The sequence below is a fragment of the Hyla sarda genome, chromosome 2 (genome assembly GCF_029499605.1).
Source record: "Hyla sarda isolate aHylSar1 chromosome 2, aHylSar1.hap1, whole genome shotgun sequence".
NCBI classification, from domain to species: domain Eukaryota; kingdom Metazoa; phylum Chordata; class Amphibia; order Anura; family Hylidae; genus Hyla; species Hyla sarda.
In genome coordinates this window covers 335,300,564-335,324,421 of record NC_079190.1, presented here as the reverse complement: position 1 = coordinate 335,324,421, position 23,858 = coordinate 335,300,564, and the positions used below count along the sequence as shown (strand labels likewise).

Below are 23,858 nucleotides of genomic sequence, written 5' to 3'. Positions count from 1 at the left end.
CATGAGCTGAAATGCACCCATTTCTACAAACACATCTTGTGCGATTCGCACAGGTCTTTGCCAGTGGTAACAAAATGTGATTGGTGTTTGGTAGGCCACAAGACACAAAAGTTTTGATCAGTCGGGGTCTGCCGAGACCCCCACCAACCAATAGAACAGGCGGGGAAGCACACGGTTATGCATTATACTCCCTGGCTTGCAGCAATCTATGTCCAGCTTTAATAGACAGCTCCATAGACTCATAATAGGGCTGTCTAATCAACATGGAGACCCTAACCAATCAAAATGTCTCTGTGACATGTCAAAAGATTTTTTTTTAAATGACCCAACCAGCCTATTAGTAAACCAGTAGAGTATATTGCTAGTACTTTCAACTCATACTGGGCATATAAATATACTAATTTGTATTAATCCTAAACATGTATTCAGCATTTTCCAACAATTTTTCAGAAATAACGCAGCATTGGGTACTACCCTATATGAGCATATATTTCCATGCAGCTCGTGCCAAGTCTTCCACCTTATTGATGTTAGTTTCAATAATACTCAGATTAAGAAAGATTTAGATGTAAAGGTTCCATCTAAAAGCTTCTAGAAAGCGCCCACACAGAGACCCATTATGTATAATTTAAGCCTCTGTTTTTTTTCTTTTTTTAGGGGGATAGCAAGGATGGTATGAAGATATACAGACCCTTCAATATTGCTTCTGAGCGTTGCCAGAAAACTTGTCCTGGCGGGGTGGGTGGTGCAGTATGGGACTGACTGGCTTGTCAGGCTGCTAAGGGGTTACAAGATGAAACTGATTGAAAAACTGAGGATATGTGACTGAGGGAAGGGGGAGAGGAGAGTGTGCACTTGGTCCCTGTGTAAACACTGCAAGGTTTTAGGTTACAGTCTCAAGCATGCCAGCATTTTATCTTATCGTACAGAAATAGAAAGGTTTTTTTTTCTTCCCAAGAGCTGGTGCAGAGAAGACAGATTGATACGAATCTTGACTGAGAAATTTGTCTATAAGCCAGTACAGCCCAGAAGCTGTTGTCATCCTGAATTTCATTCCTATTTACCTTTCACTGTGGCGACACGGAGTAACAAAACTCTGCAGCACAGTCCTGTGGTGTGATGGAAAGCGGCTCCTATATTTCTATATGAAGGCTTTTTATGTGATCATCGCCTTCTACTTTCTTAGGAAAATACTTCCTGCTAATTGTCTCGCTGCTTTTGTGGACCGTCAGAGCTGCCAATTGATTCTTCCATTAGGGCATCATAATGGTGAGGTGCACAGAGAGATCAGCTGTTTTGCTCAGTATTCTTGTGGAGTTTGACCTCACTGAGTGAGACTGAATACGGGAATGGCACACCGGAGGACGGAGACCACGGCAGCATGTTTTGGAGTTGTGACGAAGAAAATACGCAGCCTTTTCCGGCACTTCCCAAAGTCAAAGTCATGGTCAGAAGGCTTCCAGCTTCTCCCAACTCCTAGTCATGAGCTACTGATAGTGAGAGGTATGTCTGTTATGTAAGGGGTTATGAGAAGTCACGTCCTATCGCTTGTGTCTAGATTATATATATATATATATATATATATATATATATATATATATAGTTACCGTAGGTCCTATCACTTGTATCTAGCTATTATAGAGATATATATATATATAAGAGAGAGAGAGAGATTATATATATATATATATATATATATATATATGGTCAGGTCCTATCACTATCTCTCTCTCTCTCTCTCTCTCTCTCTCTCTCTCTCTCTATATATATATATATACACATATATGAAGTCAGGATCTATTGCTTGTGTCTAGATTATATATATATATATATAGAGAGAGAGAGAGAGAGAGATATTATATATATATATATATATATATATATATATATATATATATATAGTCAGGTCCTAATCACTTGTATCTATATATATATATATATATATATATATATATAAGAAGTCAGGTCCTATCTCTTGTGTCTAGCTATTTTGCTTCAGTTACGATAAGTACCGTAACTTATATAGATGCCGGATGCCTTAAGTTAGGTAAAGTTGTCAAATAGTTTTCCATTTCAAGTACAGTTTTAGGGTCTGTTCGTATAATATTATGTGCATATATGAAGGGGTGTTCAGTCATTTAGTTTACATTGAACTCTGCAGTGTAAAATCTGCAGCATCAAATATGCGCAGGATACCATACATGTGAAAAAGCCCACTTCAGATATATCAAGTATTCTAATAGTGGTAAGTCACAAAGATGACTGTATGGGATTGAAGAGGTAAGAGTCTATTATAACCTCTTAGGGGCATAATTGGGAATGTGCCCCAGTGGTGAGGGGGGCACTAGTATACCACTCTGATTCAGGATTTAAATACTAAGGTGCCCCCCTCAACATAGTATTAAGATACAAAACTAGGGCAATGGTCTGAAGTGAAGGAAACCCTAGCTAGGATTAAATTCTATTTTTCAGTGTCAATTCATATTGAAATATTAGGCTTTTGTGTGATATTGACCCAGGCACATATGGAGCCACAGGAAATAGATTGTGAGCCTCTGAGATCTGGTGGGAATGAATTCCTGATATGAACACCACGGCGAGATTATATTATCCTATGTATCCGTTTTATACATGAAGACGCTACTCCTAAAACAGAAAACACAAGCCCAGCTTAGAAAGAAAGAGCTACTGTCACACTCACACATATTATATATATATATATATATATATATATATATATATTCCAATTTTTATGGACGGTTTCAAAACTGGTAGGGATCATAGATCTGGACTTCTATGAAAAAAAGTGTAGAGCAGTCAGATGTAGAAAGGTAAGTACAAACTAGCAGAAGAAGAAATATCACTTTCACATCAATACCTTAGAACAATGATTCCCAACCAGGGTACCTCCAGCTGTTGCAAAACTACAACCCCCAGCATGCCCGGACAGCCTTTGGCTGTCCGGGCAAGCTAGGAGTTGTATTTTTGCAACAGCTGGAGGCACCCTGGTTGGGAAACACTGCATTAGAATAATAACCACCTTTACATATCATGACCCATATCCTATAAGCTATAAAATATATACAACTTATCAATCTTTCTGACTTGTGTTTTAACTTTTTGGGGTCTCTTTTTATCTCAGTTGTTCCTTTTTGTACTGTACTACCCAAAAAGTAGTGGACCCATTTAAAGAGTGATCACCTGCTTGCTCCCCTGTTCTTCCTTCTGACAAAGCTTCCATAGTATAATATATACTATTTGTATATATTAAAATTGCTTTGAATACACTGCTAAAATGTGAAATGTATATTTTAAAGGGGTACTCCGGCCCTAAGACGTAAGATGTCTGACCGCGGGGGTCCCGCCGCTGGGGACCCCCGCAATCTTGCTTTCGGCACCCATAGACGGCCGTCATGCCCCCTCCCGTAGACTTGAATAGCGGGGGTGGGGCATGACGTCACACGGGCGAAGAGTCGTAACGTCACGATACTCCGGCCCTGTGGTCGGCATCCGACGGTTTGTGATCTGGCAGCGCAGTGTGCAGCTCAAAGAGGTGAGTGCCGAATGCAAGATTGCGGGGGTCCCCAGCGGCAGGACCCCCGCTGTCAGACATCATGTCTTAGGGCCGGAGTACCCCTTTAACCCCATTGGAACTATTTACTTTGGGGGTGCAGAGTTTTGTGGCATAAATGTATATAAAATAGAAGTAGTCCACAGCTCATACTGGTTTATGCCGTCATCCATCAATATCCTAGGATAGCCTGGGACTACAAAAGTATAAACAACTTACAGAATATGGTGATATGGTGAGTTGTGCCCACATTCACATGGGTCTTATAGCAGATGGTTCTCAGTGCCGTATAAGAGAAATACATGCACTGTGGAGCAGGGACATGCACACATAGGGGGGTATTTATCAACAGATTTATGTCTTTTATTTATTTTTTTACTTTGGCGCAATTCTTTGGCGCAGTGTCTTTTTGCGCCAAAGTTTGGCGCATTCTCTCCACTGTGGTTTTTGTAAACGTGCTCAAAATCGGACGGACCTGTGTGTGATCTTTGCTTTGGTCAGTAATTCATCATTGGTACCAACCGATCTTTGACACAATTTAACGCCTTTAGGGTTTTTTTGGGCGCAATTCACTGCCAAGAAATGTTGTACATGGAAACACACACATAGCAATATCAGAAAATGTAAAGGTGTCAAAATACATAAAAAAAAAAAATTTTGAAAGCAGCGACACCTCCGAGGCTGCGCACTACTATCCTGCGACATGGTTGTCTCTGGTTGAGCCAGCTTAGGACATGGCCTCACAGGTTCAGGAAAGGTTAGCACTAAAGGTAACCAAAAAAAAAAAAGAGAAAAAAACACTCAAGTTAAAAATAAAATCCATTTCACATGGTGGCTATAAACCCCACAAAAGAAAATAACTCACGTCACTTGCTGATATACTGCTGGAGGGACTCCGAAATGGCTGCTCTACAGGGTAAAATACGCGTCCTCTGTGGTGTTAAGTTCTGTGTAAAAGGCGCTGTGAACAGCTGATTTTGGTATTTGCGCCAAAATTACTAACAACTTGCGCCAAATGATAAATTTGGCCCACGACCGCAAAAACCAAAGTGAAAAAAAAAAGTTAAAAAGAAACTGTCAACAGGCAAAATTGAAAAATACCCCCCATAGACTCAAAACAGGGCTTGAGCGCCTGCCCTTTTAATGCACCTACCCTATAATGCCCTCACTGATTGGGACCTTCGTGGGGAGATGCGGGTCCTATTCAGCTGACATGAGGGAGGGCCCTTAAAGGAGTAGTCCAGTGGTGATTCAGTGGTGAGCAACTTATCCCCTATCCTAAGGATAGGGGATAAGTTGCAGATCGCGGGGGGTCCGACCCCTGGGGCCCCCCGCGATCTCCTGTACGGAGCCCCGACAGCCCGCTGGAAGGGGGCGTGTCGACCTCCGCACGAGGCGGCGGCCGACACGCCCCCTCAATACAACTCTATGGCAGAGCCGAAGCGCTGCCTTCGGCAATCTCCGGCTCTGCCATAGAGATGTATTGAGGGGGCGTGTCGGCCGCCGCCTCGTGCGGGGGTCGACACCCGCTATCTCGGCGGAGAGCCGGGGCCCCGTACAGAGAGATCGCAGGGGGCCCCAGCGGTCGGACCCCCCGCGATCTCAAACTTATCCCCTATCCTTAGGATAGGGGATAAGTTTTTCACCACTGGACTACCCCTTTAACTCAGAAATTGTGATGTGTTACCATATGGAAGGTTTTAAAAACAACTGTTTAATTAAAAGTGCCCTTTTTTTTCCATGAGCCCTTGCCCCTCAAAATGTCTGTGCGCGTCCCTGCTGTGGAGGCAAAATGACGTATAATACTATTTTTACAGTGATATCCGTATAGCTATTTCTGATGATTCTTTTATTGTATATAAATCCAATATACCATGCTGGGACAATAGACAGTGGACAAAAAAGTCATCATCTGTTTGGTAAAGCAAATAATAAGGCCGGGTTCACACTACAGAATTTCGCTTCTGAAGTTCTGCTGCATAAAAAGGTAAAAATGCAAGGGGGTGGGTTTTCCGTCAACCCATTCACACTGTGGAATTGTCTAGGCAGAAGTACCGTCAGAAAAGTCTAATGAACCTGCTCAATGCTCTGGCAGAATCCGCGCTGTAGACATTGCCGTCTATCAGGACGGCAATGTCCATTCGGTCTTAGCACCTACTGATTTAGTCAGCGCTTGCCGCACTTGAAATCTCCGACCGGATTTTGCCCTGCCAGAAATTTCGTGTGAACCTGGACTAGTAGCTACAAAGCTATAATCCTGACAGTCTCTATTGTATACATATCTTGCTACCTCCACAGCAGTGAAAGGAATATAGATGAAAGTAGCTGCTACTGCAATTCAGTATCACTCCCCGCAGCTACTAAGTAGCCCCGAGAATCGATGACTTGTGAAACACCAGAAGAAAGGTCACAAGCTCCTGAGCCGGGCTCAGTTACAGATGAAGAAACTGGTAAGAAGAAGACAAAGCTGAGGATCGATGAATCAGACCGTTTCCTCAGAGAAAAAAATTTAAGACACAAAACCCCGATTCTTATATTTCCATAATCTTAGTGGCTATCCTCATAATGCTCAATTTACATTTTTTTCTCATCTTCTTATAGTTACAAATTCATATTTTTTTATATAAAATTTGTTCGACATTAATAGAGTGTTTAAAACACACTGGTTTCATCCGTAGTGATGTACCAGAGTTGCTATAGTAACTCAGCAACACTACCATCACTGCAGAAGGGAGTCTTGGGCGCTTCTGGAAAGGCTTTTATGCCCACTGTTGCTATGGAAACATGCCAGCCATATAGATGGAAAACATTTATATAGGGTAAGCTATGCCAGCTAGAGATGCAGTAAATGATTCCTCTCGCACAGGAATTAACTCTTGTAAATCACAGTAAAAGAAGGAATAATGCAATGTATTATAACAATAATGCTATGATGTGTGCCTGAATGGCTTGTTTGAACCGGGTTGTAGGAATCCACATACTTATTACATCACTTAAAGTTTCATACATGAACACATAAGAGTAAAGACTTAGCAATGGCCCCTAAGGTCCCTTTCAGACTACTGTTATGACCCGGTAGTGTGATGGCCGCCAGGACCGCCGGGGAGAATAGCAGGAGAAAAAATAGTGCTTGCACTATGCTTTAAAATAGTGGAGATTGACGGACTCCATTGACTATAATGGGGTCCATCGGGACCCATTATTGCACGTTGCGCCCTGTTAAAATGAAGGCCATCAAATTACCCCCCCCCCACAAAAAAAAGAGAGAGCTTGAGGGCCGTAATTGAAGGGGCGCAACGGTAGTGTGAATGTAGCCTTAGCCAGTGGTACCAAGTAAGGGTTTCCCCAGTGCAGGCAAAAGCTCAGAGTGGGAAGATCCCTTACACGTACTGGATTTCCTGTGTTAGCTATAGGAAGCCATCTTCTTTCACACCCCAAATGTCTGTAGTTAGGCCTCTTGAACCAGTGAAAATGTTAATTATTTTGGCGGATCAATTTCAGCGGCAGAATTTTCCACCGCTGAAATTCTGCAGTGTAAATGGGTCAACGGAAGGCCCATTTACACCAATGTTAAAGGGGTACTCCGCCCCTAGACATCTTATTCCCTGTCCAAAAAATAGGGGATAAGATGTCTGATCATAGGGGGTCCCGCCACTGTGAACCCCACGATCTCTCCTGCAGCACCCCGTGTCATGTACTGCACGGAGCAAACTTCGCTCCGTGCCTGATGACGGGCGATACAGGGGCTGAGGGATAATGACATCAAGGCCCCGTCCCCTTGTGATTTTGGTGGACATAGTTTAGGGGCTAGCAAAAGGGAGTTGCAGCCAGAGGGAGCAGGGATGATGGGCAGTGATTGAAGCTGGTAAGAAAACTTTCCTCACAATGACTAATCTGCCCCAAAGAATAAAGGGATCTGCAGCCGCCAGCCAAGAATCTCAAGAATCAATCCTCCAGGTGAAAGCTGTCAAGCTGCCTAAAATATGGACTTCAGGAATAAAAACTCACTTATTAAAAGCTATGAGATTGCTTGCTCACTTTTTAAGTCAAATCGGCAGCAACAAGTAAGATATGTGTGAGTGAATGCATCATTAAAAATAGCCCACTGTTTAACCATATTTGTAAATAATTTTTGGGATTTTTTTTTGTAATTTTGCTTTTTATATTTTTAACTAATCATGAAATTTTGCAGTTTTGAAGTTCCTAGGAACTTCCTGTTCTGTACAGATCACTTCCCGCTAATGGTTTGCTAGTGACTTTAGTATAAAGATAACACTGGATCAACCAACATTCACAGCAGACCTCTGAAAAGTTCACAGAGAATCTGAATGGGACAGCTTCAGTCTATTATTGTCTATGTCCATGGGTCCTGCTGTAAAGCACATCACTAAATGCTGCTAAAAAAAGGCAAGATGACAGCCCCCATTATAATGCACAAAAAGGAAAAATTACACAACATAGAAACTGATTAGAAAAAGATAACCTGTCTCAGTATCTTCAGTATCTAATATATAGGAAAAAATATATAGGTGAAATATTCTCTATTATGGTCTTTTCCCACGTACAGTATTCTGCGCAGATCTGATGTGCAAGATTTTCTGCTGCAGATTTCAATGTAAAGTGAACACAGCTTGAAATCCTGCGCATCAAATCTGTGTAGAATACTGTGTGTGAATAGACCCTTAAGGAGTTATGTTGAATTAAACTTAAAAAAAAAAAAATAATAATATGACTATCCTCCCGCCACTCCCCCAGTGCCTCTGGTATGATTGCCCCATCCTCTGGTGTGGGCCTCTTCCTTGTTTCTAGGGGTCAACGCATTAGACTGCTGCTTAACTAATTGCTGGATGTCCTGCTTTGGCCAGTGATAGGCTGAGCAACAGTGCAACATATTGGGCTCCGGCATCAGGAAGAAGAACCCATGGGTCTTTCACATTACAGTTAACCTCTTGAGGACGAAGGGCGTACCATTCTATGACGCACACCCAATTATGGTGATGCCCGTAAATAACCCCTTAGACGCCGTGATCAATGTTGATTGCGGCATCTAAAATGTAAAAAAAACACTTCCCGACCGCACAGCGGTGCTGATTGGGACCACCATGCTGAAACCACAGTGTCCCGATCAGCTGAGAGGATGGCAGGAGGGCCCTTACCTGCCTCCTTGCCATCCCATCGGTAATCCAAAGCTCTAGTCAGCCATGGCAGGCTGGAGCAATGGAGCACCGATAACACTGATCAATGCTATGCTATGGCAAAGCATTGTACAGTGTATGCATTGTGAAGATTGCATGTAATAGTTCCCTATGGAGACTACAAAAAAGTGTACAAAAAAGTGATTTAACCCCTTCGCTATTAAGTCTGAATCACCACCCTTGTACCTTTTAACCCCTTAAGGATACATGGCATACAGGTACGCCCTGACGTCCTGGTACTTAAGGACACATTCCGGGTCAATTGGGTCCCCGGTGACCCGGAAAAAAAGGGTGATAAGTGCCGTCCGAGACTGCAGTAGTGTAATTTTGGTATCGTAGGCAAGTGTAATTCTTGCATCCGGGTCCGTCATTATTCAAATCCCTAATTTAGGCCTCAAATGCGCATGGCGCTCTCTCACTTCGGAGCCCTGTCGTATTTCAAGGCAACAGTTTAGGCCCACATATGGGGTATTTCCGTACTCGGGAGAAATTGCCTAACAAATTTTGGGGGGCTTTTCCTCCTTTTACCCCTTATGAAAAGGTAAAGTTGGGGTCTACACCAGCATGTTAGTGTAAAAACTAATTTTTTTTTACAATAACATGCTGGTGTTGCTCCATACTTTTCATTTTCACAAGAGGTAAAAGAAAAAAAAAGACCCCCAAAATTTGTAATACAGTTTCTCCTGAGTACAGAAATACCCCATATGTGGACGTAAAGGGATCTGCGGGGGCACAGCAAGGCTCAGGAGTGAGAGCGCCATGTACATTTGAGGTGATTTGCACAGGGGTGGCTAATCGTTACATTGTTTCTGACAAAGATGCAAAAAATAAATAAAAAAAACACTTGACCCCATTTTGGAAGCTACATCCCTCACGGAATGTAACAAGGGGTAAAGTTGGACATGAAAATGAAAACATTTTTAAATTCCCAAATATCCCAAATTTTTCATTTTCACAAAGGGTAATAGGAAAAAAGCCCCCCCATAATTTGGAACACCATTTCTATAAATACCCCATGTGTGGACGTAAAATGCTCTGCTGGTGCACTACAGGGCTCAGAAGCGAAGGCATGCCATTAGGCTTTTGCAGAGAATTTGGCTGGAACTGAAGGCAATGCGCATTTACAAAGCCCCCATGGTGCCAGAACAGTGGACCAAACGCCCCCCTCCCCACATGTGACCCCATTTTGGAAACTACACCCCTCACAGAATTTAATAAGTGGTACAGTGAGCAGTTAGACCCCACAGATGTCTGACAGATTTTTGGAACAGTGGTCCATGAAAATGAAAAATGTAATTTTTCATTTTCACAGCCCACTGTCCCAAAGATCTGTCAAACCCTCAGTGGGGTGTAAATACTCACTGCACCCCTTATTACATTCCATGAGGGGAGTAGTTTCCAAAATGGGGCCATATGTGTGGGATCCACTGTCCTGGCACCATGGGGGACTTTGTAAAAGCACATGGCCCCCGACTTCCATTCCAAACAAATTCTCTATCCAAAAGTCCAATGGCGCTCCTTCTCTTCTGAGCATTGTAGTTCACCCACAGAGCACTTTACACCCGCACATGGGATATTTCCATATTCAGAAGAAATGGGGTTACATATTTGGGGGGGCATTTTCTCCTATTACCTCTTGTAAAAATAGTAAAAAAAAATTTTTGGGGGGGGGGGAAAGAATTTTAGTGAAAAAAAAAATAATAATTTCATTTACACAACAGACTTGTTGAAAAGTCGTCAAACACCTGTGGGGTGTTAAGGCTCACTGTACCCCTTGTTAGGTGCCTTGAGGGGTGTAGTTTCCAAAATAGTATGCCATGTGTTTTTTTTTTTTGCTGTTATGGAACCATATGGGCTTCCTAAAAGCGACATGCCCCCCAAAAACCATTACAGTAAAATTTGCTTTCAAAAAGCCAAATGTGGCTCCTTCTCTTCTGAGCATTGTAGTGCACAGGCAGAGAACTTGACATCCACACATGGGGTATTTCCATGGAGTTACAACTTTTAGGGGGCATTTTCTCCTATTACCTCTTGTAAAAATTTTAAATTTGGGGGAAAAATTGCAAAATTCACTCTCCAAAATCCCATTGTTGCTCCTTCCCTTCTGAGCCCTCTACTGCACCTGCAGAACACTTTATGTTCACATATGAGGCATTTCCTTACCCAAGCAAAATTGGGTTAGATATTTTTGGGGTCTTTTTCTCCTTTTACCCCTTGTAAAAATTCTAAAACTGGGTCTACAAGGTAAAAAATTGAGATTTTGAATTTTCTCCTTCACTTTGCTGCTATTCCTGTGAAACACCTAAAGGATTAAATGGGTATTCCGGGCAAACACTTTTTATCCCCTATCCAAAGGATACGGGATAATGATGTCTGATCGCGGGGGGGCCAGCCGCTGGCACGCCCTGCGATCTCCCTGCAGCACCCGCATTGTATGCAGGAGCTGCGTCTCCAGTTTTGGAAACCTCTGGGTTTCTGGGACTGGGGACGTGACGTCACGCCACACCCCCTCCATTCATGTCTATAAACATAAATGGAGGGGGTCGTGGCGTGACATCACGTCCCCAGTCCCAGAAACCCGGAGGTTTCCGAAACAGGAGACGCAGCTCCCACATAGAAAGCGGGTGCTGCAGGGAGATGACGGGGGGGTCCCAGCGGCGGGCCCCCCACGATCAGACATCTTATCCCCTATCCTTTGGATAGGGGATAAAATGTTTTTGCCCGGAATACCCCTTTAACAAACCTTCTGAATGTCCTTTTGTATACTTTGTGTGGTGTAGTTTTTATAATGGGGTAATTTATGGGGTATTTCTAATATGAAGGCCCCTCAAATCCACTTCAAAACTCAACTGCTCCCCAAAAAATTGCTGCTGAACTTTGAAGCCCTCTAATGTCTTCCAAAAGTAAAAATATGTAAACTTTATGATGCAAATATAAAGTAGACATATTGTATATGTGAATCAATATATAATTTATTTGGTATGTATATTTTCCTTACAAGCAGAGAGCTTCTAAGTTAGACATGCAAAATTTTCAAATTTTTCATGGAATTTTTGAATTTTTCACCAAGAAATTATGCAAGTATTGACCAAAATTTACCACTATGTTAAAGTAGAATATATCACGAAAAAACTGTCTCGGAATTAAATGCATAAGTAAAAGCATCCCAGAGTTATTAATGCTTAAAGTGACATTTCTGAGATGTGCAAAAATGCTCTGGTCCTTAAAGGGGTACTCCGCCCCTAGACATCTTATCACCTATCCAAAGGATAGGGGATAAGATGTCAGATCACCGGGGTCCCGCTGCTGTGGACCCCGGGGATCGCTGCTGCGGCACCCCGCTATCATTACTGCACAGAGCGAGTTCGCTCTGTGCGTAATGACGGGCGATACAGGGGATGGAGCAGCGTGACGTCATGGCTCCGCCCCTCATGACATCACGGCCTGCCCTCTTAATGCAAGTCTATGACAGGGGACGTGATGTAGGGAAACCTTAGTAAATACCGTGGAAAATAAATTGTAGGGAATTAAAACCCACAAAGAAACCTACACTCCACTCTTAGTAAATAAGGTCCAAGGTGTCATTTGTACTTAAAAGTGCACTACATAGAAACAGAAGCCCCCAAAAATTACAAAATTTTTGTTCAAATTTTCCCCAAAAATATTTTTTGGGGTTTTGCCATAGATTTTGTGTTTAAATGATTGATGTCATTACAAAGTAGAATTGGTGGCAGAAAAAACAAGCCCTTATATGGGTCTGTAGGTGGAAAATTTAAAGCGTTATGATTTTGAGAAGGGGAGGAGGAAAAAACTAAAGCGCAAAAATGTCACATAGGTGATCTAAGGTGCAGTTTCTGAATTCTCACCTTGACAAAATATAATAATTTCTGTACTTTAGGGGGATTTTTTTTACCAGGTCAGTCCCATTAAATTAGGAGGTCCTTCAGAAGGTGGGTGAACAGCATAAAATTCAGTATAGTTTGCCTGGAGTAGACCCAGTGTCCATTGCACCTTTGTAAAAAGGAGTTGTGATATGGCCACACGGTGAGTCCTTACTTTAGAAGGCCAGGAGAAGCATCTGTTTGGCATATTATACAGATCCACTATATTGACTGGGAGAGATACTTGGGATTCTTGTCAAGCCTTATCTGATGCTGCCACTTCTTTCCTGTGGAATAGAAGGACAAAAAAAAAAAAAAAGACTTTACTGACATAAAACTGGGAACGATTGTAATTATGCCCCAATTAGTGTCTCATTTTCATTTCGCCGGAACATGTACATTGTTCTTGCCAGTTTATTTCTATCAATGACTACATAAAATTAGTAGCTTGCACAAGCAGGCACTGCCATGTCACAGGGGTGTGAGGACATGAAATTGTGCTGGATTATACAAGAACAAATATATTTGCCAATGTTTTAATCTTAACACTTTTATTTTGTTTTAGTTTTTGTGCCTACATATTATTGAGATTCTCTAACTAAGTTCATTGGACTGTTAATGGTTGTATTTCAAGTGCTGTAGCTCTTGTGTACTTAAAGGGGTACTCCGCCTCTAGACATCTTATCCCCTATCCAAAGGATAGGGGACAAGATGTCAGATCGCGATGGGTCCCGCCGGTGGGGACCCCTGGGATCTACCATGAAGCACCCACCTTTAGCGGCTTCCGGAACCGCTGGAGGTCCTCAGGCTGAGTTCATCTCGACCACGAGGACAGAGCATAGTGACGTCACGGCTCTGCCCCATGTGACGTCACGCTCCGCCCCCTCAATGCAAGTCTATTGGGGGGGCGTGATCGCCAGTAATCAGACCCGGAGCAAACACGCTCCGGGGACTGATTCTAACGAGGTGTGGTGTGGAAGATCACGGGGGTCCCCAGCGGTGGGACACCTGTGATCAGGCATCTTATCCCCTATCCAAAGGATAGGGGATAAGATGTTTAAGCACCGGAGTACCCCTTTAAATTTCTTTTATAGAAATCCTGGTTTTAGAGAAAGAAAAAAACACACACACAAAATAAAAATAACACTAGGGGTCCAAATACTGTCCAGAATAAAATCCTGTCTGGCTACAACATCATCTTCGTCCCAGCTGAAGCAGAAGCAGTGACAAAGTCCAGTAAGTGAGGGCAGGGATTGCACTCCTCTGTGCTCACTCCTGTCCTGTCTGTCAGACTCCTGTCTGAAAACAGAGCAGCCTGCAGTGATTGGATGAAGAGACCCAGCACAGCAGATTTAGGGAGGAAATGAATGCATGGTGAGTAAGGGTGGGCTCAGTGCTTGCCTCTGACATGCCCCTTCCTGAGCAGTGGATATCAGAATGAGAGAGCAGCAGTACAGGGGGATTTGAGAGCCAAATACAGAGGCTAAACACATCAAAAAAGTCATGAAAAATCAGCAAGTAGCATATATAAGGATTCTTGTTTTCTGTGATATGACAGGTACACTTTAATACAAAGACTGACATTCAGCACTAGCAGATTTAAGAGAAGAGCAACCACTTCCCTGAAAGAGCTGCTACCAATATTTAGTAAAGACCATTCTTGTTCCTGTGACATTGGACAGGTGAAGAAGTCAGAATTGATCCACAATCACTGACTTTCAGGATATAAAGAGCTCAATGATCTACAAATGTCATCTTGAATAAAGGTCATGTATCTAAAGATGCTTCAACCACAATGATGCGCCATCACGTCTAATAATGTGCACTTATCCTTCTACACAGATTCTAAATTATCTCGGCACTGGGAATGTCAGAGCTTGATACATCTAGAGCAAACCGATGAAAAAGGCTTGGTATCTCCAGAGAAAACATTCATCCTCCAGCTGCAGAAGGTAACGTTTCTGCCCCATGGTTTATCACTCTGTTACCAGATACATTAGCTATTTCCAGCTTTGCTCTCAGAGTCTTATTTTTAGAAGATCCTATAAATGATTTATTATTTAGGTGCAGAAAGGCAGAATATAGTGTTTCCCTTTATTGTTCCCGAGTCTGAACAGTGCACTGATTAAACATACACCACAAATACTAATCTTCTAGCACATTCTCCTAGCAACACCATCTGTCTCCATGACTTGAAGAAAACTGCAGGCCTAATACAAGGTGATCTATCTAATATGCTCCAAGAAGTAAGATTTTATTTCGGTCTGATGCATTTTAAAGGGGTACTCCGCTGCTCAGCATTTGGAGCAAACTGTTCCGAATGCTGGAGACGGGAGCTTGTGACGACATTGCCCCGCCCCTCATGACGTCGCGCCCTGCCCCCTCAATGCAAGTCACGCCCCCTTCCCATAGACTTGCATTGAGGGGTCGGGGTGTGACATCACAAGCTCTCGGCTCCAGCGTTCGGAACAGTTTGTTCCAAACACTGAGCAGCGGAGTACCCCTTTAAGGTGTCTTGAAAAATGGTCTGAATATCTTTGGATATATTTACACTCATTTGTTGCAAAAACTTCTGTGACTATTACATTTATCTCAGTGGGTCATGCAGAAATCCATGAATATACTGCACAAATAAACCTGTTCAGATGTATGGAATAGATTGAGAATATGCTCTTGACTTGTGCTTACACCTTCAATGTAATAGTCATCTACTGATACTACCTGGTTTTTAGCTAATACACTACAGATTATTTCTATTTTACAGCAAAAACAAGAGTATTTTTACTATTCCCTCTTATACAGTGGGGATCAAAAGTTTGGGTACCCCAGGTAAAAATTTGTATTAATGTGCATAAAGAAGCCAAGGAAAGATGGAAAAATCTCCAAAAGGCATCAAATTACAGATTAGACATTCTTATAATATGTCAACAAAAGTTAGATTTTATTTCCATCATTTACACTTTCAAAATGACAGAAAACAAAAAAAATGGCATCTGCAAAAGTTTGGGCACCCTGCAGAGTTAATATGTTGTACTGACCCCTTTGGCAAGTATCACAGCTTGTAAACGCTTTTTGTAGCCAGCCAATAGTCTTTCAATTCTTGTTTGAGGTATCTTTGCCCATTCTTCCAAACAAAAGTCTTCCAGTTCTTTGAGATTTCTGGGCTGTCTGTCACGCACTGCTCTATCCATAGATTTTCCATCATGTTGAGGTCAGGAGATTGTGAAGGCCATGGCAAAACCTTCAGTTTACGCCTCTTGATGTAATCCCCTGTGGATTTCGAGGTGTGTTTAGGATCATTATCCATTTGTAGAAGCCATCCTCTCTTTAACTTCAGCTTTTTCACAGATGGCATCAAGTTAGCATCCAAAATTTGCTGAAATTTTATTGAATCCATTTTTCCTTCTACTCATGAGATGTTCCCTGTGCCACTGGCTGCAATACAACCCCAAAGCATGATTGATTCACCCCCATGCTTAACAGCTGGACAGAGGTTCTTATCATTAAATTCTGTTCCCCTTCTTCTCCAAACGTACCACTCTTCTCCTGATGATGATGAAGCCCCTTCTGCATCCAGTTCCCAATTGTGATTGGCTTCATCATCATCAACAAGTGTCTGCACGTCACTGATGTCCTCCTCAGGTTCCTCAACAGTGTATGCTTCAGGACCCTGAACCCTGGCAACACCGCCTCCCACATCACTCTCCTCATCACTACTTGCCCGCCTAGCGAAGCAAGCAGCGGATGTCCCCTCCACTCCTTGGCTGGACAGTAGCTGCTGACTGTCCTCTATTAGATCGTCCTCAGTGAATAGTGGAGCTGAACCCACAGCATAAGATACTTCTGTAGGGGAGGGAACAGCATAGGACAGAGGAAATGGGAGGACAGGGACTGCTCCTGGGCCATGCCAACTGAGGGTTGTCTGAGGAACCCACCGACTGTTGACTGGGGGTGTCAGATGTCACTTGTGATCAAATGAATGAGCGTGTTAACCAATCGATGATGGCAGATGGGTTGCTGATCGAGACACGACCGCTAGCTGATAACGGCAGCTCAGGCCTCTCGCTGCGACTCCTGCTGCCACTCACCCCTAGTCTGCTGCGACCTCTGCCTGAAGGATTTAGGCCTCTGCCACTGCTCTGTGCACGTCCTGGCACTTCTCTGCCTGACATATGTAGTGCTTGTATGAGGGGAGTACAATATGCTTCACAATGCTTATAACAGTATCTAGGCCCTTGACAGATTAACAGGAACAAAATAGTACACTACTTAGATGTAGGTATGTGGTATGCACTGATGAGAGCAGAAAAATGCTCTACAGTAAACTTAAAAAGTATCTAAGTACAACACCAGCCAATGAATACTTTTGCCTGGACTCTCCCAGTATGTAGGCCCTTGACAGATTAACAGGTACAAAATAGTACACTACTTAGATGAATGTATGCGGTATGCACTTATGAGGGCATAAAATGCACCTAAAAACTGTAGGCTTGTTACAGATTAACAGGTAAAAAAAAGTGCACTACTTAGATGTAGGTATGTGGTAGGCACATACCAGCTGGGTCCAGCACTAGCTGGCTTGATGGCTAGATGCCTGGGAGGCTGGGAATGACCTTTGACCTCTGGAGCCACATCCCCCGACCTAACCCTAACCACGTATAAGCGTATACAGTACACTTGGAAAACGTATTTTCATAAAACAACAGCCAGGGATTATTTTTCTCTGACCTTTCACTGTATGTAGGCTTGTTACAGATTAACAGGTACAAAAAAAAGTGCACTACTTAGATGTAGGTATTTGGTGTGCACTTATGAGGGCAGAAAAATGCACTACAGTCCGCTGAAAAAACATATTTTTGCACAACAGAGGCAGGACACAACAGTGCAGCACCACAAAAAAAAAATGTGTATTAAACCCAAAATTGTACTCTGTCACAGAGTATTAAGAATGGAGTGAACTGCTGGTTATTATACCGTCTACAGACTAGTATAAGCAGCAGATGATTTCTAGTGGAAAAAAATACACAGAAAAATCAACCTGCTAAAGGTTGATGAAGTTGAGGCAGCTTGTTAAAAAGCTATCTGCCCCTCTCTGATAAAATGCTGAATAAAGTGACTGATAGGTTAATGGCTGGCATAAAAATCCTTCTCAGTGAGAACAAGCAAAGCATTGCACTGCTGTCTGTCTAAAACGCTAATGTGACTAGCAGTAGGCAGTGGAACGTTGCGGTATGATCAATTCAGCGTGTCTGTGTAACACACACAGAGACACGCAGTCCGTCCTATCTCTCTGCAGTGTATGGCATGAAATGAGCAGCCGCAAAATGGCTGCCGAATGTATGCTTGCTTGGTACTTACCCACAGTCAGATATCAATTAACCAATTGCAGACAAGAAACCAAGATAACAAACATAAATGAAGGTAACGGATAAACAAAAAAATGTGGTTTGAAAGAGTAACCTCTTCCTTCAACTGCTTTCCTGATGAAGAATGAAATCTTTGGAAATGCGCTGTCCGTGTATCACTTATATAAATATATGATTGTTATTTCGATATCTTGTCTGGAAATGATTAAATTATATCTGATGCAGGTAAGTGCCAAACAAGCATTCCTTTTTTTCTGCATCTGAATCCTTTCCAAGCTTCACTGACCAGGTCAATGGTTGGATATGGGCAGCTCACTGTTATATAAGCAAAAGGTGCCTGATAATGTTGTTCCCACAGGTAAGCACAATACATATTGTACACACAATTTCTGTCCTTTTAGGAAATAACGGCACATATAGCGCTTCTCCATGTTATTGCTCTTTTAATTTCATTGTAACAAGTACAATACATCATGTACATCTTGTAGAACATCAACAGGAAAAAAAATGAAGTAATGTAAGAAGCCTTGAACTGTGTCCTATTAATTGGGTGATGGGGACAGGACATCATACACTAGTAATTTAGCAAAGAGCGGTCTTCAATTGGTATCTTTCTCTAACTCATTACATGGATCTTTAGGCTGGGAGAAGTATCTCGGTTAATGTAATATACCAGTTGCCATGGCTATTGTCATATTAATACACCTTTGAATGTGATATTTCATGCGTGGGTGGCTATATGCGGGCAGCAGCTGCTTTGTGAAATGTGGAGTTTGGATTATTACAAGGGTTACTAACAACCTCTTTGCTAGGTTTTTATTTTTCCTTAACAGGTTGAAGCACATGTAACCATTTCACACAACATTTCATAAGATTTCTATATAACTTAAAGGGAACCTGCTATATTAAAAATGCAGTTTGACCTGCTCGCAGCATGTTATAGAGGGAGTTATCGATGGAGTTAAACATACTGGGGGAGATTTATCAAAACCTGTGCAGAGGAAGAGTGGTGTAGTTGCCCATAGCAACCAATCAGATTGCTTCTTTCATTTTCCACAGGCCTCTTTAGAGGCCTGTGGAAAATGAAAGAAGCAATCTGATTGGTTGCTATGGGCAACTGCACCACTCTTCCTCTGCACAGGTTTTGATAAATCTCCCCCACTGATCTTATAATGGAAGGACAGTTCAATATAACATCCCTGTTTATTCTGGGTTTAAAGGGTACCTCTCATCAAATAAACTTTTGATATATTTTAGATTAATGAATGTTGAATAACTTTCCAATAGCATGTTAATGAAAAATATGCTTCTTTCTATTGTATTTTCCCGATCAGTCCTGTCAGCAAGCATTTCTGACTCATGCTGGAGTCCTAAACACTCAGAGCTGCCAGCCTGCTTTGTTCACAGCCAAACAGGCTGTGAACAAAGCAGGCTGGCAGCTCTGAGTGTTCTCCTTTGTGAGCAAAGCAGACTAGGTAGTGTTTAGGACTCCAGCATGAGTCTGAAATGCGTGCTGCCAGGACTGGTAGGGAGACCCCTAGTGGTCATTTCTTCAAAGTGGAAAATTAAATAGAAAGAAGCATATTTTTTAATAGCATGCAATTGTAAAGTTATTCTGCATACATTAATCTATAATATATCAAAAGTTTTTTTGATGAGCGGTACCCTTTAAGAGTCCAGTGGGCGGCCCCACCTCATTATTAATAGTTATTTCTGGATGCAGGTAAGGTTGCCAGTAGGCCTATCTACTAGACTTCTAATCCCAGAATGAGCAGAGATCAATAGGCTGTAAATGATCAAATGATGGACTATGCTCTCCAGGACCTGGTGTGGGAGCGTTAGTGTGATATGTATCAGAGAATCACTTCTCAAAAACTTCGTATGAACCCATCAGTGTGATGAATGGAAGAATGACTGTAGCAATGGATGCTGTGGAGTAGTGTGTGAGAGAAAAGAGATCTGTGTCAGGGGGGGGAAGAAAAAGATAGGGGAAAAAAATGGAAAAAATTGAAATAGAGCCTAGAATACTTCCAAAAACGCACATATGACAGAAAATGCCAATAGTGTTAAATCTATTATTTATTAAAGATAAAATATAACATCATAATATAATATTTATAAAAATGTATAGAACAAGTGCCACTGGGCCCTAGTGGTTCATATTAATAAAAGAAATGCTGCAGATGGAAAGTACAAGGTCTGTCCTGTATATATTGAAGGAGGCACGCTGCAAGTATCCACCGTCGTCCTTTGCTGGTGTGATTGCAGCCGTTCAGAATATTGAATAACAGTAAATGCCGGCACTCATATGTGGCAAAGTTCTTCTATATTGAAGATGTAATCGAACTTTGGTAGCGCATCGTTCTCAGGGTGCGATCACCAAAAAAGGAGCGTGGCAGTTCAGAGATATGCGGCTATGCCGCTGCAAATGTTCGGGCCCCCTCCTAAGGGAGTATGGATGTATTGGTACTATGTACCACTCACCAGATATCTGGCGGCTGTCACCTGTATCTTCTCAGCTGATGATCGTGGTCTCCCCTGCTTCAATTAAGCACTCTATATGGGAGCTGCTGACGGGGTGCCGATGAAGTCTCCGTGGGGGGGGGAGCGCGTGAACAAGGATGAGTTCAAAATGGTGGTTCCGGATTCCAAGAATAGCAGACCGGCAAGTCTGTTAGTCTATGCAATGATGTCCTGTAATCTCCTGTAGTCAATGTGTGTTCCAGATACATTTTCCTACAAACCTATATATTAGTCTGCTCTGGTCCTGCTACTCTCAGGAACTGACTATTACATGACATGTCCTGATTACAATGGCATTTTCATTTTGTTGCTATGCCGACCTTCATTCCTGAGATATATCTGAATTTTACAATTTTGTTGACTATCTGTACTTTTTCTTGTATTGTAAGGCCCCTTTCACACTATAAAATTCAACCATTTTAAGGATCCGTTAATGTTCCATTATGAAAACCCTTAAAATTGTCCGTTAAACTGCCGTTACAAAATCTCATTATAGTCTATGGGATTTTTACATTATTCGTTTTTACCCGTCATTGCGTGCATGTGCTATTTATCCCGTTACTTTCTTTCGTCACAAAATAATGTCTGTTATTAATAATGAGCTATGACAGGTTAAAACGGATAATGCAAAAATCCCATAAACTATAATGGGATTTTGTAACGGCCGTTTAACAGGCGTTTTTAAGGATTTTCATAACGGAAAATTAAATTAATCTTTAAAACGGATGAAGGGGCCTAAGATGGGCAGTGAATCCTAGGCTTGATGTCAGAAAATGAGGCAGCGGGGGTGTTAGGTTCAGTTCACAAGTGCATATTTTCTGCTGCGGATGTGCAGCAGATTTGCTTCAGCAAATTCTGCTGCCCATTGACTTCAATAGGTAGCAAAATCTGCTACAACAAATCTGCAGCATAAAATATGCTTGTGTGAACTGACCCTGACAACCCCCTGAGACTAGCATTCACACGCTTTTTTTTTTTTTATAAAGTTTCGACCAATCTGTCACCCAATTGGTGCAGGACCCAACCAGAGGGGGCACCCTACTGGACTTAATTTTAACCAACGAATCTGACAGAGTAACTATTGTGCAGGTAGAAGGGCACCTAGGAAATAGTGACCACAATATAATACATTATAACTTGTCCTTCAATAAGGGAACCTTTTTGAGGGGCCACAAGAACTATGAAATTTAGGAAGGCAAAGTTTGATCAACTCAGAGAAGCCCTCAACATTATAGATTGTTATAATGTCCTCAAAAACAAGAGTACAGACACTAAATGGAAGATGTTTAAAAACGTTTTAAATTCTTACTGTAAGAGGTGCACAAATAATACTTAATTGTGTAAAGTGGTTAACACAATAGAGGACAGAGCACTGTTACAAATGGATCTGGATAGGTTGGAGGCTTGGGCTGAGAAGTTGCAGATAAGGTTCAACATGGATAAATGTAAGATTTTGCACATGGGAGGGGATCCAGGCTGGGAAAATAGTAGGAACAACTGACACAGAAAAATAATTTTAGTTGGCAGTAAATTTAGCTGTAGTGACTAGTGTCAGGCAGTTGCTGCCAAAGCAAATAAAATCATGGGGTGCATCATGAAGGGAATATATGCCCACAACAAGGAAATTATTCTACCACTCTACAAATCACTAGTCAGACCACACATGGAATACTATGTACAGTATTGGGCACCAGTGTACAAGGATATAGTGTAGCTGGAAAGGGTTCAAAGAAGGGCAACCAGAGTAATACGGGGAATGGGAGAACTATAGTATCCAGAAAGATTATCAGAATTAGGGTTATTTAGTTTAGAAAAAAGACGACTTTGGGTCAACCAAATAGCTATGTATTAATATATCAGGGGACCGTATAGAGATCTCTCACAGGATCTATTTATACCCAGGACTATATCTATAACAAGTGGGCATCCTCTTTGTCTAGAGGAAAGATTTCTACACCAGCACAGACGGGGGTTCTTTACTGTAAGAGCAGTGAGACCTATCTGCCAGAGGAAGTGGTCATGGTGAACTCAATAAAAGAGTTTAAAAGGTGCCAGGATGCATTTCTACAGAGTTATAATATTACAGGTTATGATTACTAGATGTATAACGAAAGAATGTTAATCAAGGGATTTATTCTGCCATATTGGAATCGGGGAGGATTTTCCCCCCTAGTACAGGGGAATTGTCATCAGCCTTACAAGGGTTTTTGCCTTCCTCTGGATAAACACCAAGCTTGAGGTTTTTAAACAGAAGTGATTCAATAACCTGTATAACTTTCTGGCATTTGTTGATTTGAAAACATTTTTTTTCCTTCCCAGTTCTCAAGAAATATCAATAAAATAGGCTACACATTGATTCTCATGCAATGTTTTCCTTCCCCTGCTTTTCATTTCATTTGTCAAATAATGCTCAAGTTAATAGGCCATGCTAAGTATGCTGGGTCATTTTCCAAGGCATTCTGTAATAGGAAAATAAATAATAGATTTTGGTTTTGTGCTAGTAAAAATTAAAGATGGGATTGAGCTTGATAAGTATAATGAGTATTTTGTATGGCAATACCTATATAAATAAAGGAACAATCTTGATATTTAAATAAAATTTTTACTTTAAGAGAAACAGTTAAGAGGCTCATAAGCAGTAAATAAAAGCAGATACATTTTATCATTATTTTGACAGAATATTTCCCCTATTATTACTGACCCAATACTAAGCATTCAGTCTGTGAATTCTTCTCATCAATCACTCGCCCAGCCTGTCCTGGTCCAGTTCATCCGACCCTATAGTCAACACTCCTGCCCAGTAAAAATCCTTTATATAAAAGATATCAAGTTTTATTGAGGGTGAAAGCTGTAAAAGTATTATGATTGATGATGGTTCCTGTTTACTTCTCATCATTTCAAGTCTAACTAATAACAGCCCAAAATAATGTTTTGTATTGTATTATTATTGCATTAAAGAACCACAATGTAATACATTATTTAAAGCAATTCCAAAGTGGAGCTTTGCTTTAAAAGGGTTGTTTGGCTTAGAACAAAAACATTTCCAAATATCCTATTGAAGGGGATGTCCCAAGATTAAATGTTTTCCCCTATTCACTGCCCTGAACCCCCATTGATCACTAGAGTAGTCATCCATTTTTCACCAAGCTCCATTTACCTTGGACCTAGCCCAATTCCCTGCTCAAAAGCCCTATAGAGAATGGATAGAGCAACAATTAAAAGGGTACTCCACTCCTAGACATCTTATCCCATATCCAAAGGATAGGGGATAACATGTCTGATCACAGGGGTTCCCGCCGCTGGGGACCCCCACGATCTCCCT

The 23,858-nt window shown here is 41.8% G+C and overlaps 1 protein-coding gene across 2 annotated transcripts in view; it reads left to right on the top strand.

The window, feature by feature from the left end:
• The first annotated feature begins 650 nt into the window (after positions 1 to 650).
• Positions 651 to 23,858, top strand: part of RASSF5 (Ras association domain family member 5) — a 91,117-nt gene continuing 67,909 nt past the window's right edge. The window contains exons 1-2 of one of the 2 annotated variants that reach the window (XM_056558016.1): positions 651 to 1,503; positions 14,490 to 14,599. In XM_056558016.1, the coding sequence (XP_056413991.1) occupies positions 1,350 to 1,503; positions 14,490 to 14,599 (264 nt within the window). In that variant the 5' untranslated portion in view covers positions 651 to 1,349. Of the gene's footprint in view, positions 1,504 to 6,276; positions 6,391 to 14,489; positions 14,600 to 23,858 lie in introns of those variants that run through there. The other variant, XM_056558018.1, reaches the window with a different exon arrangement.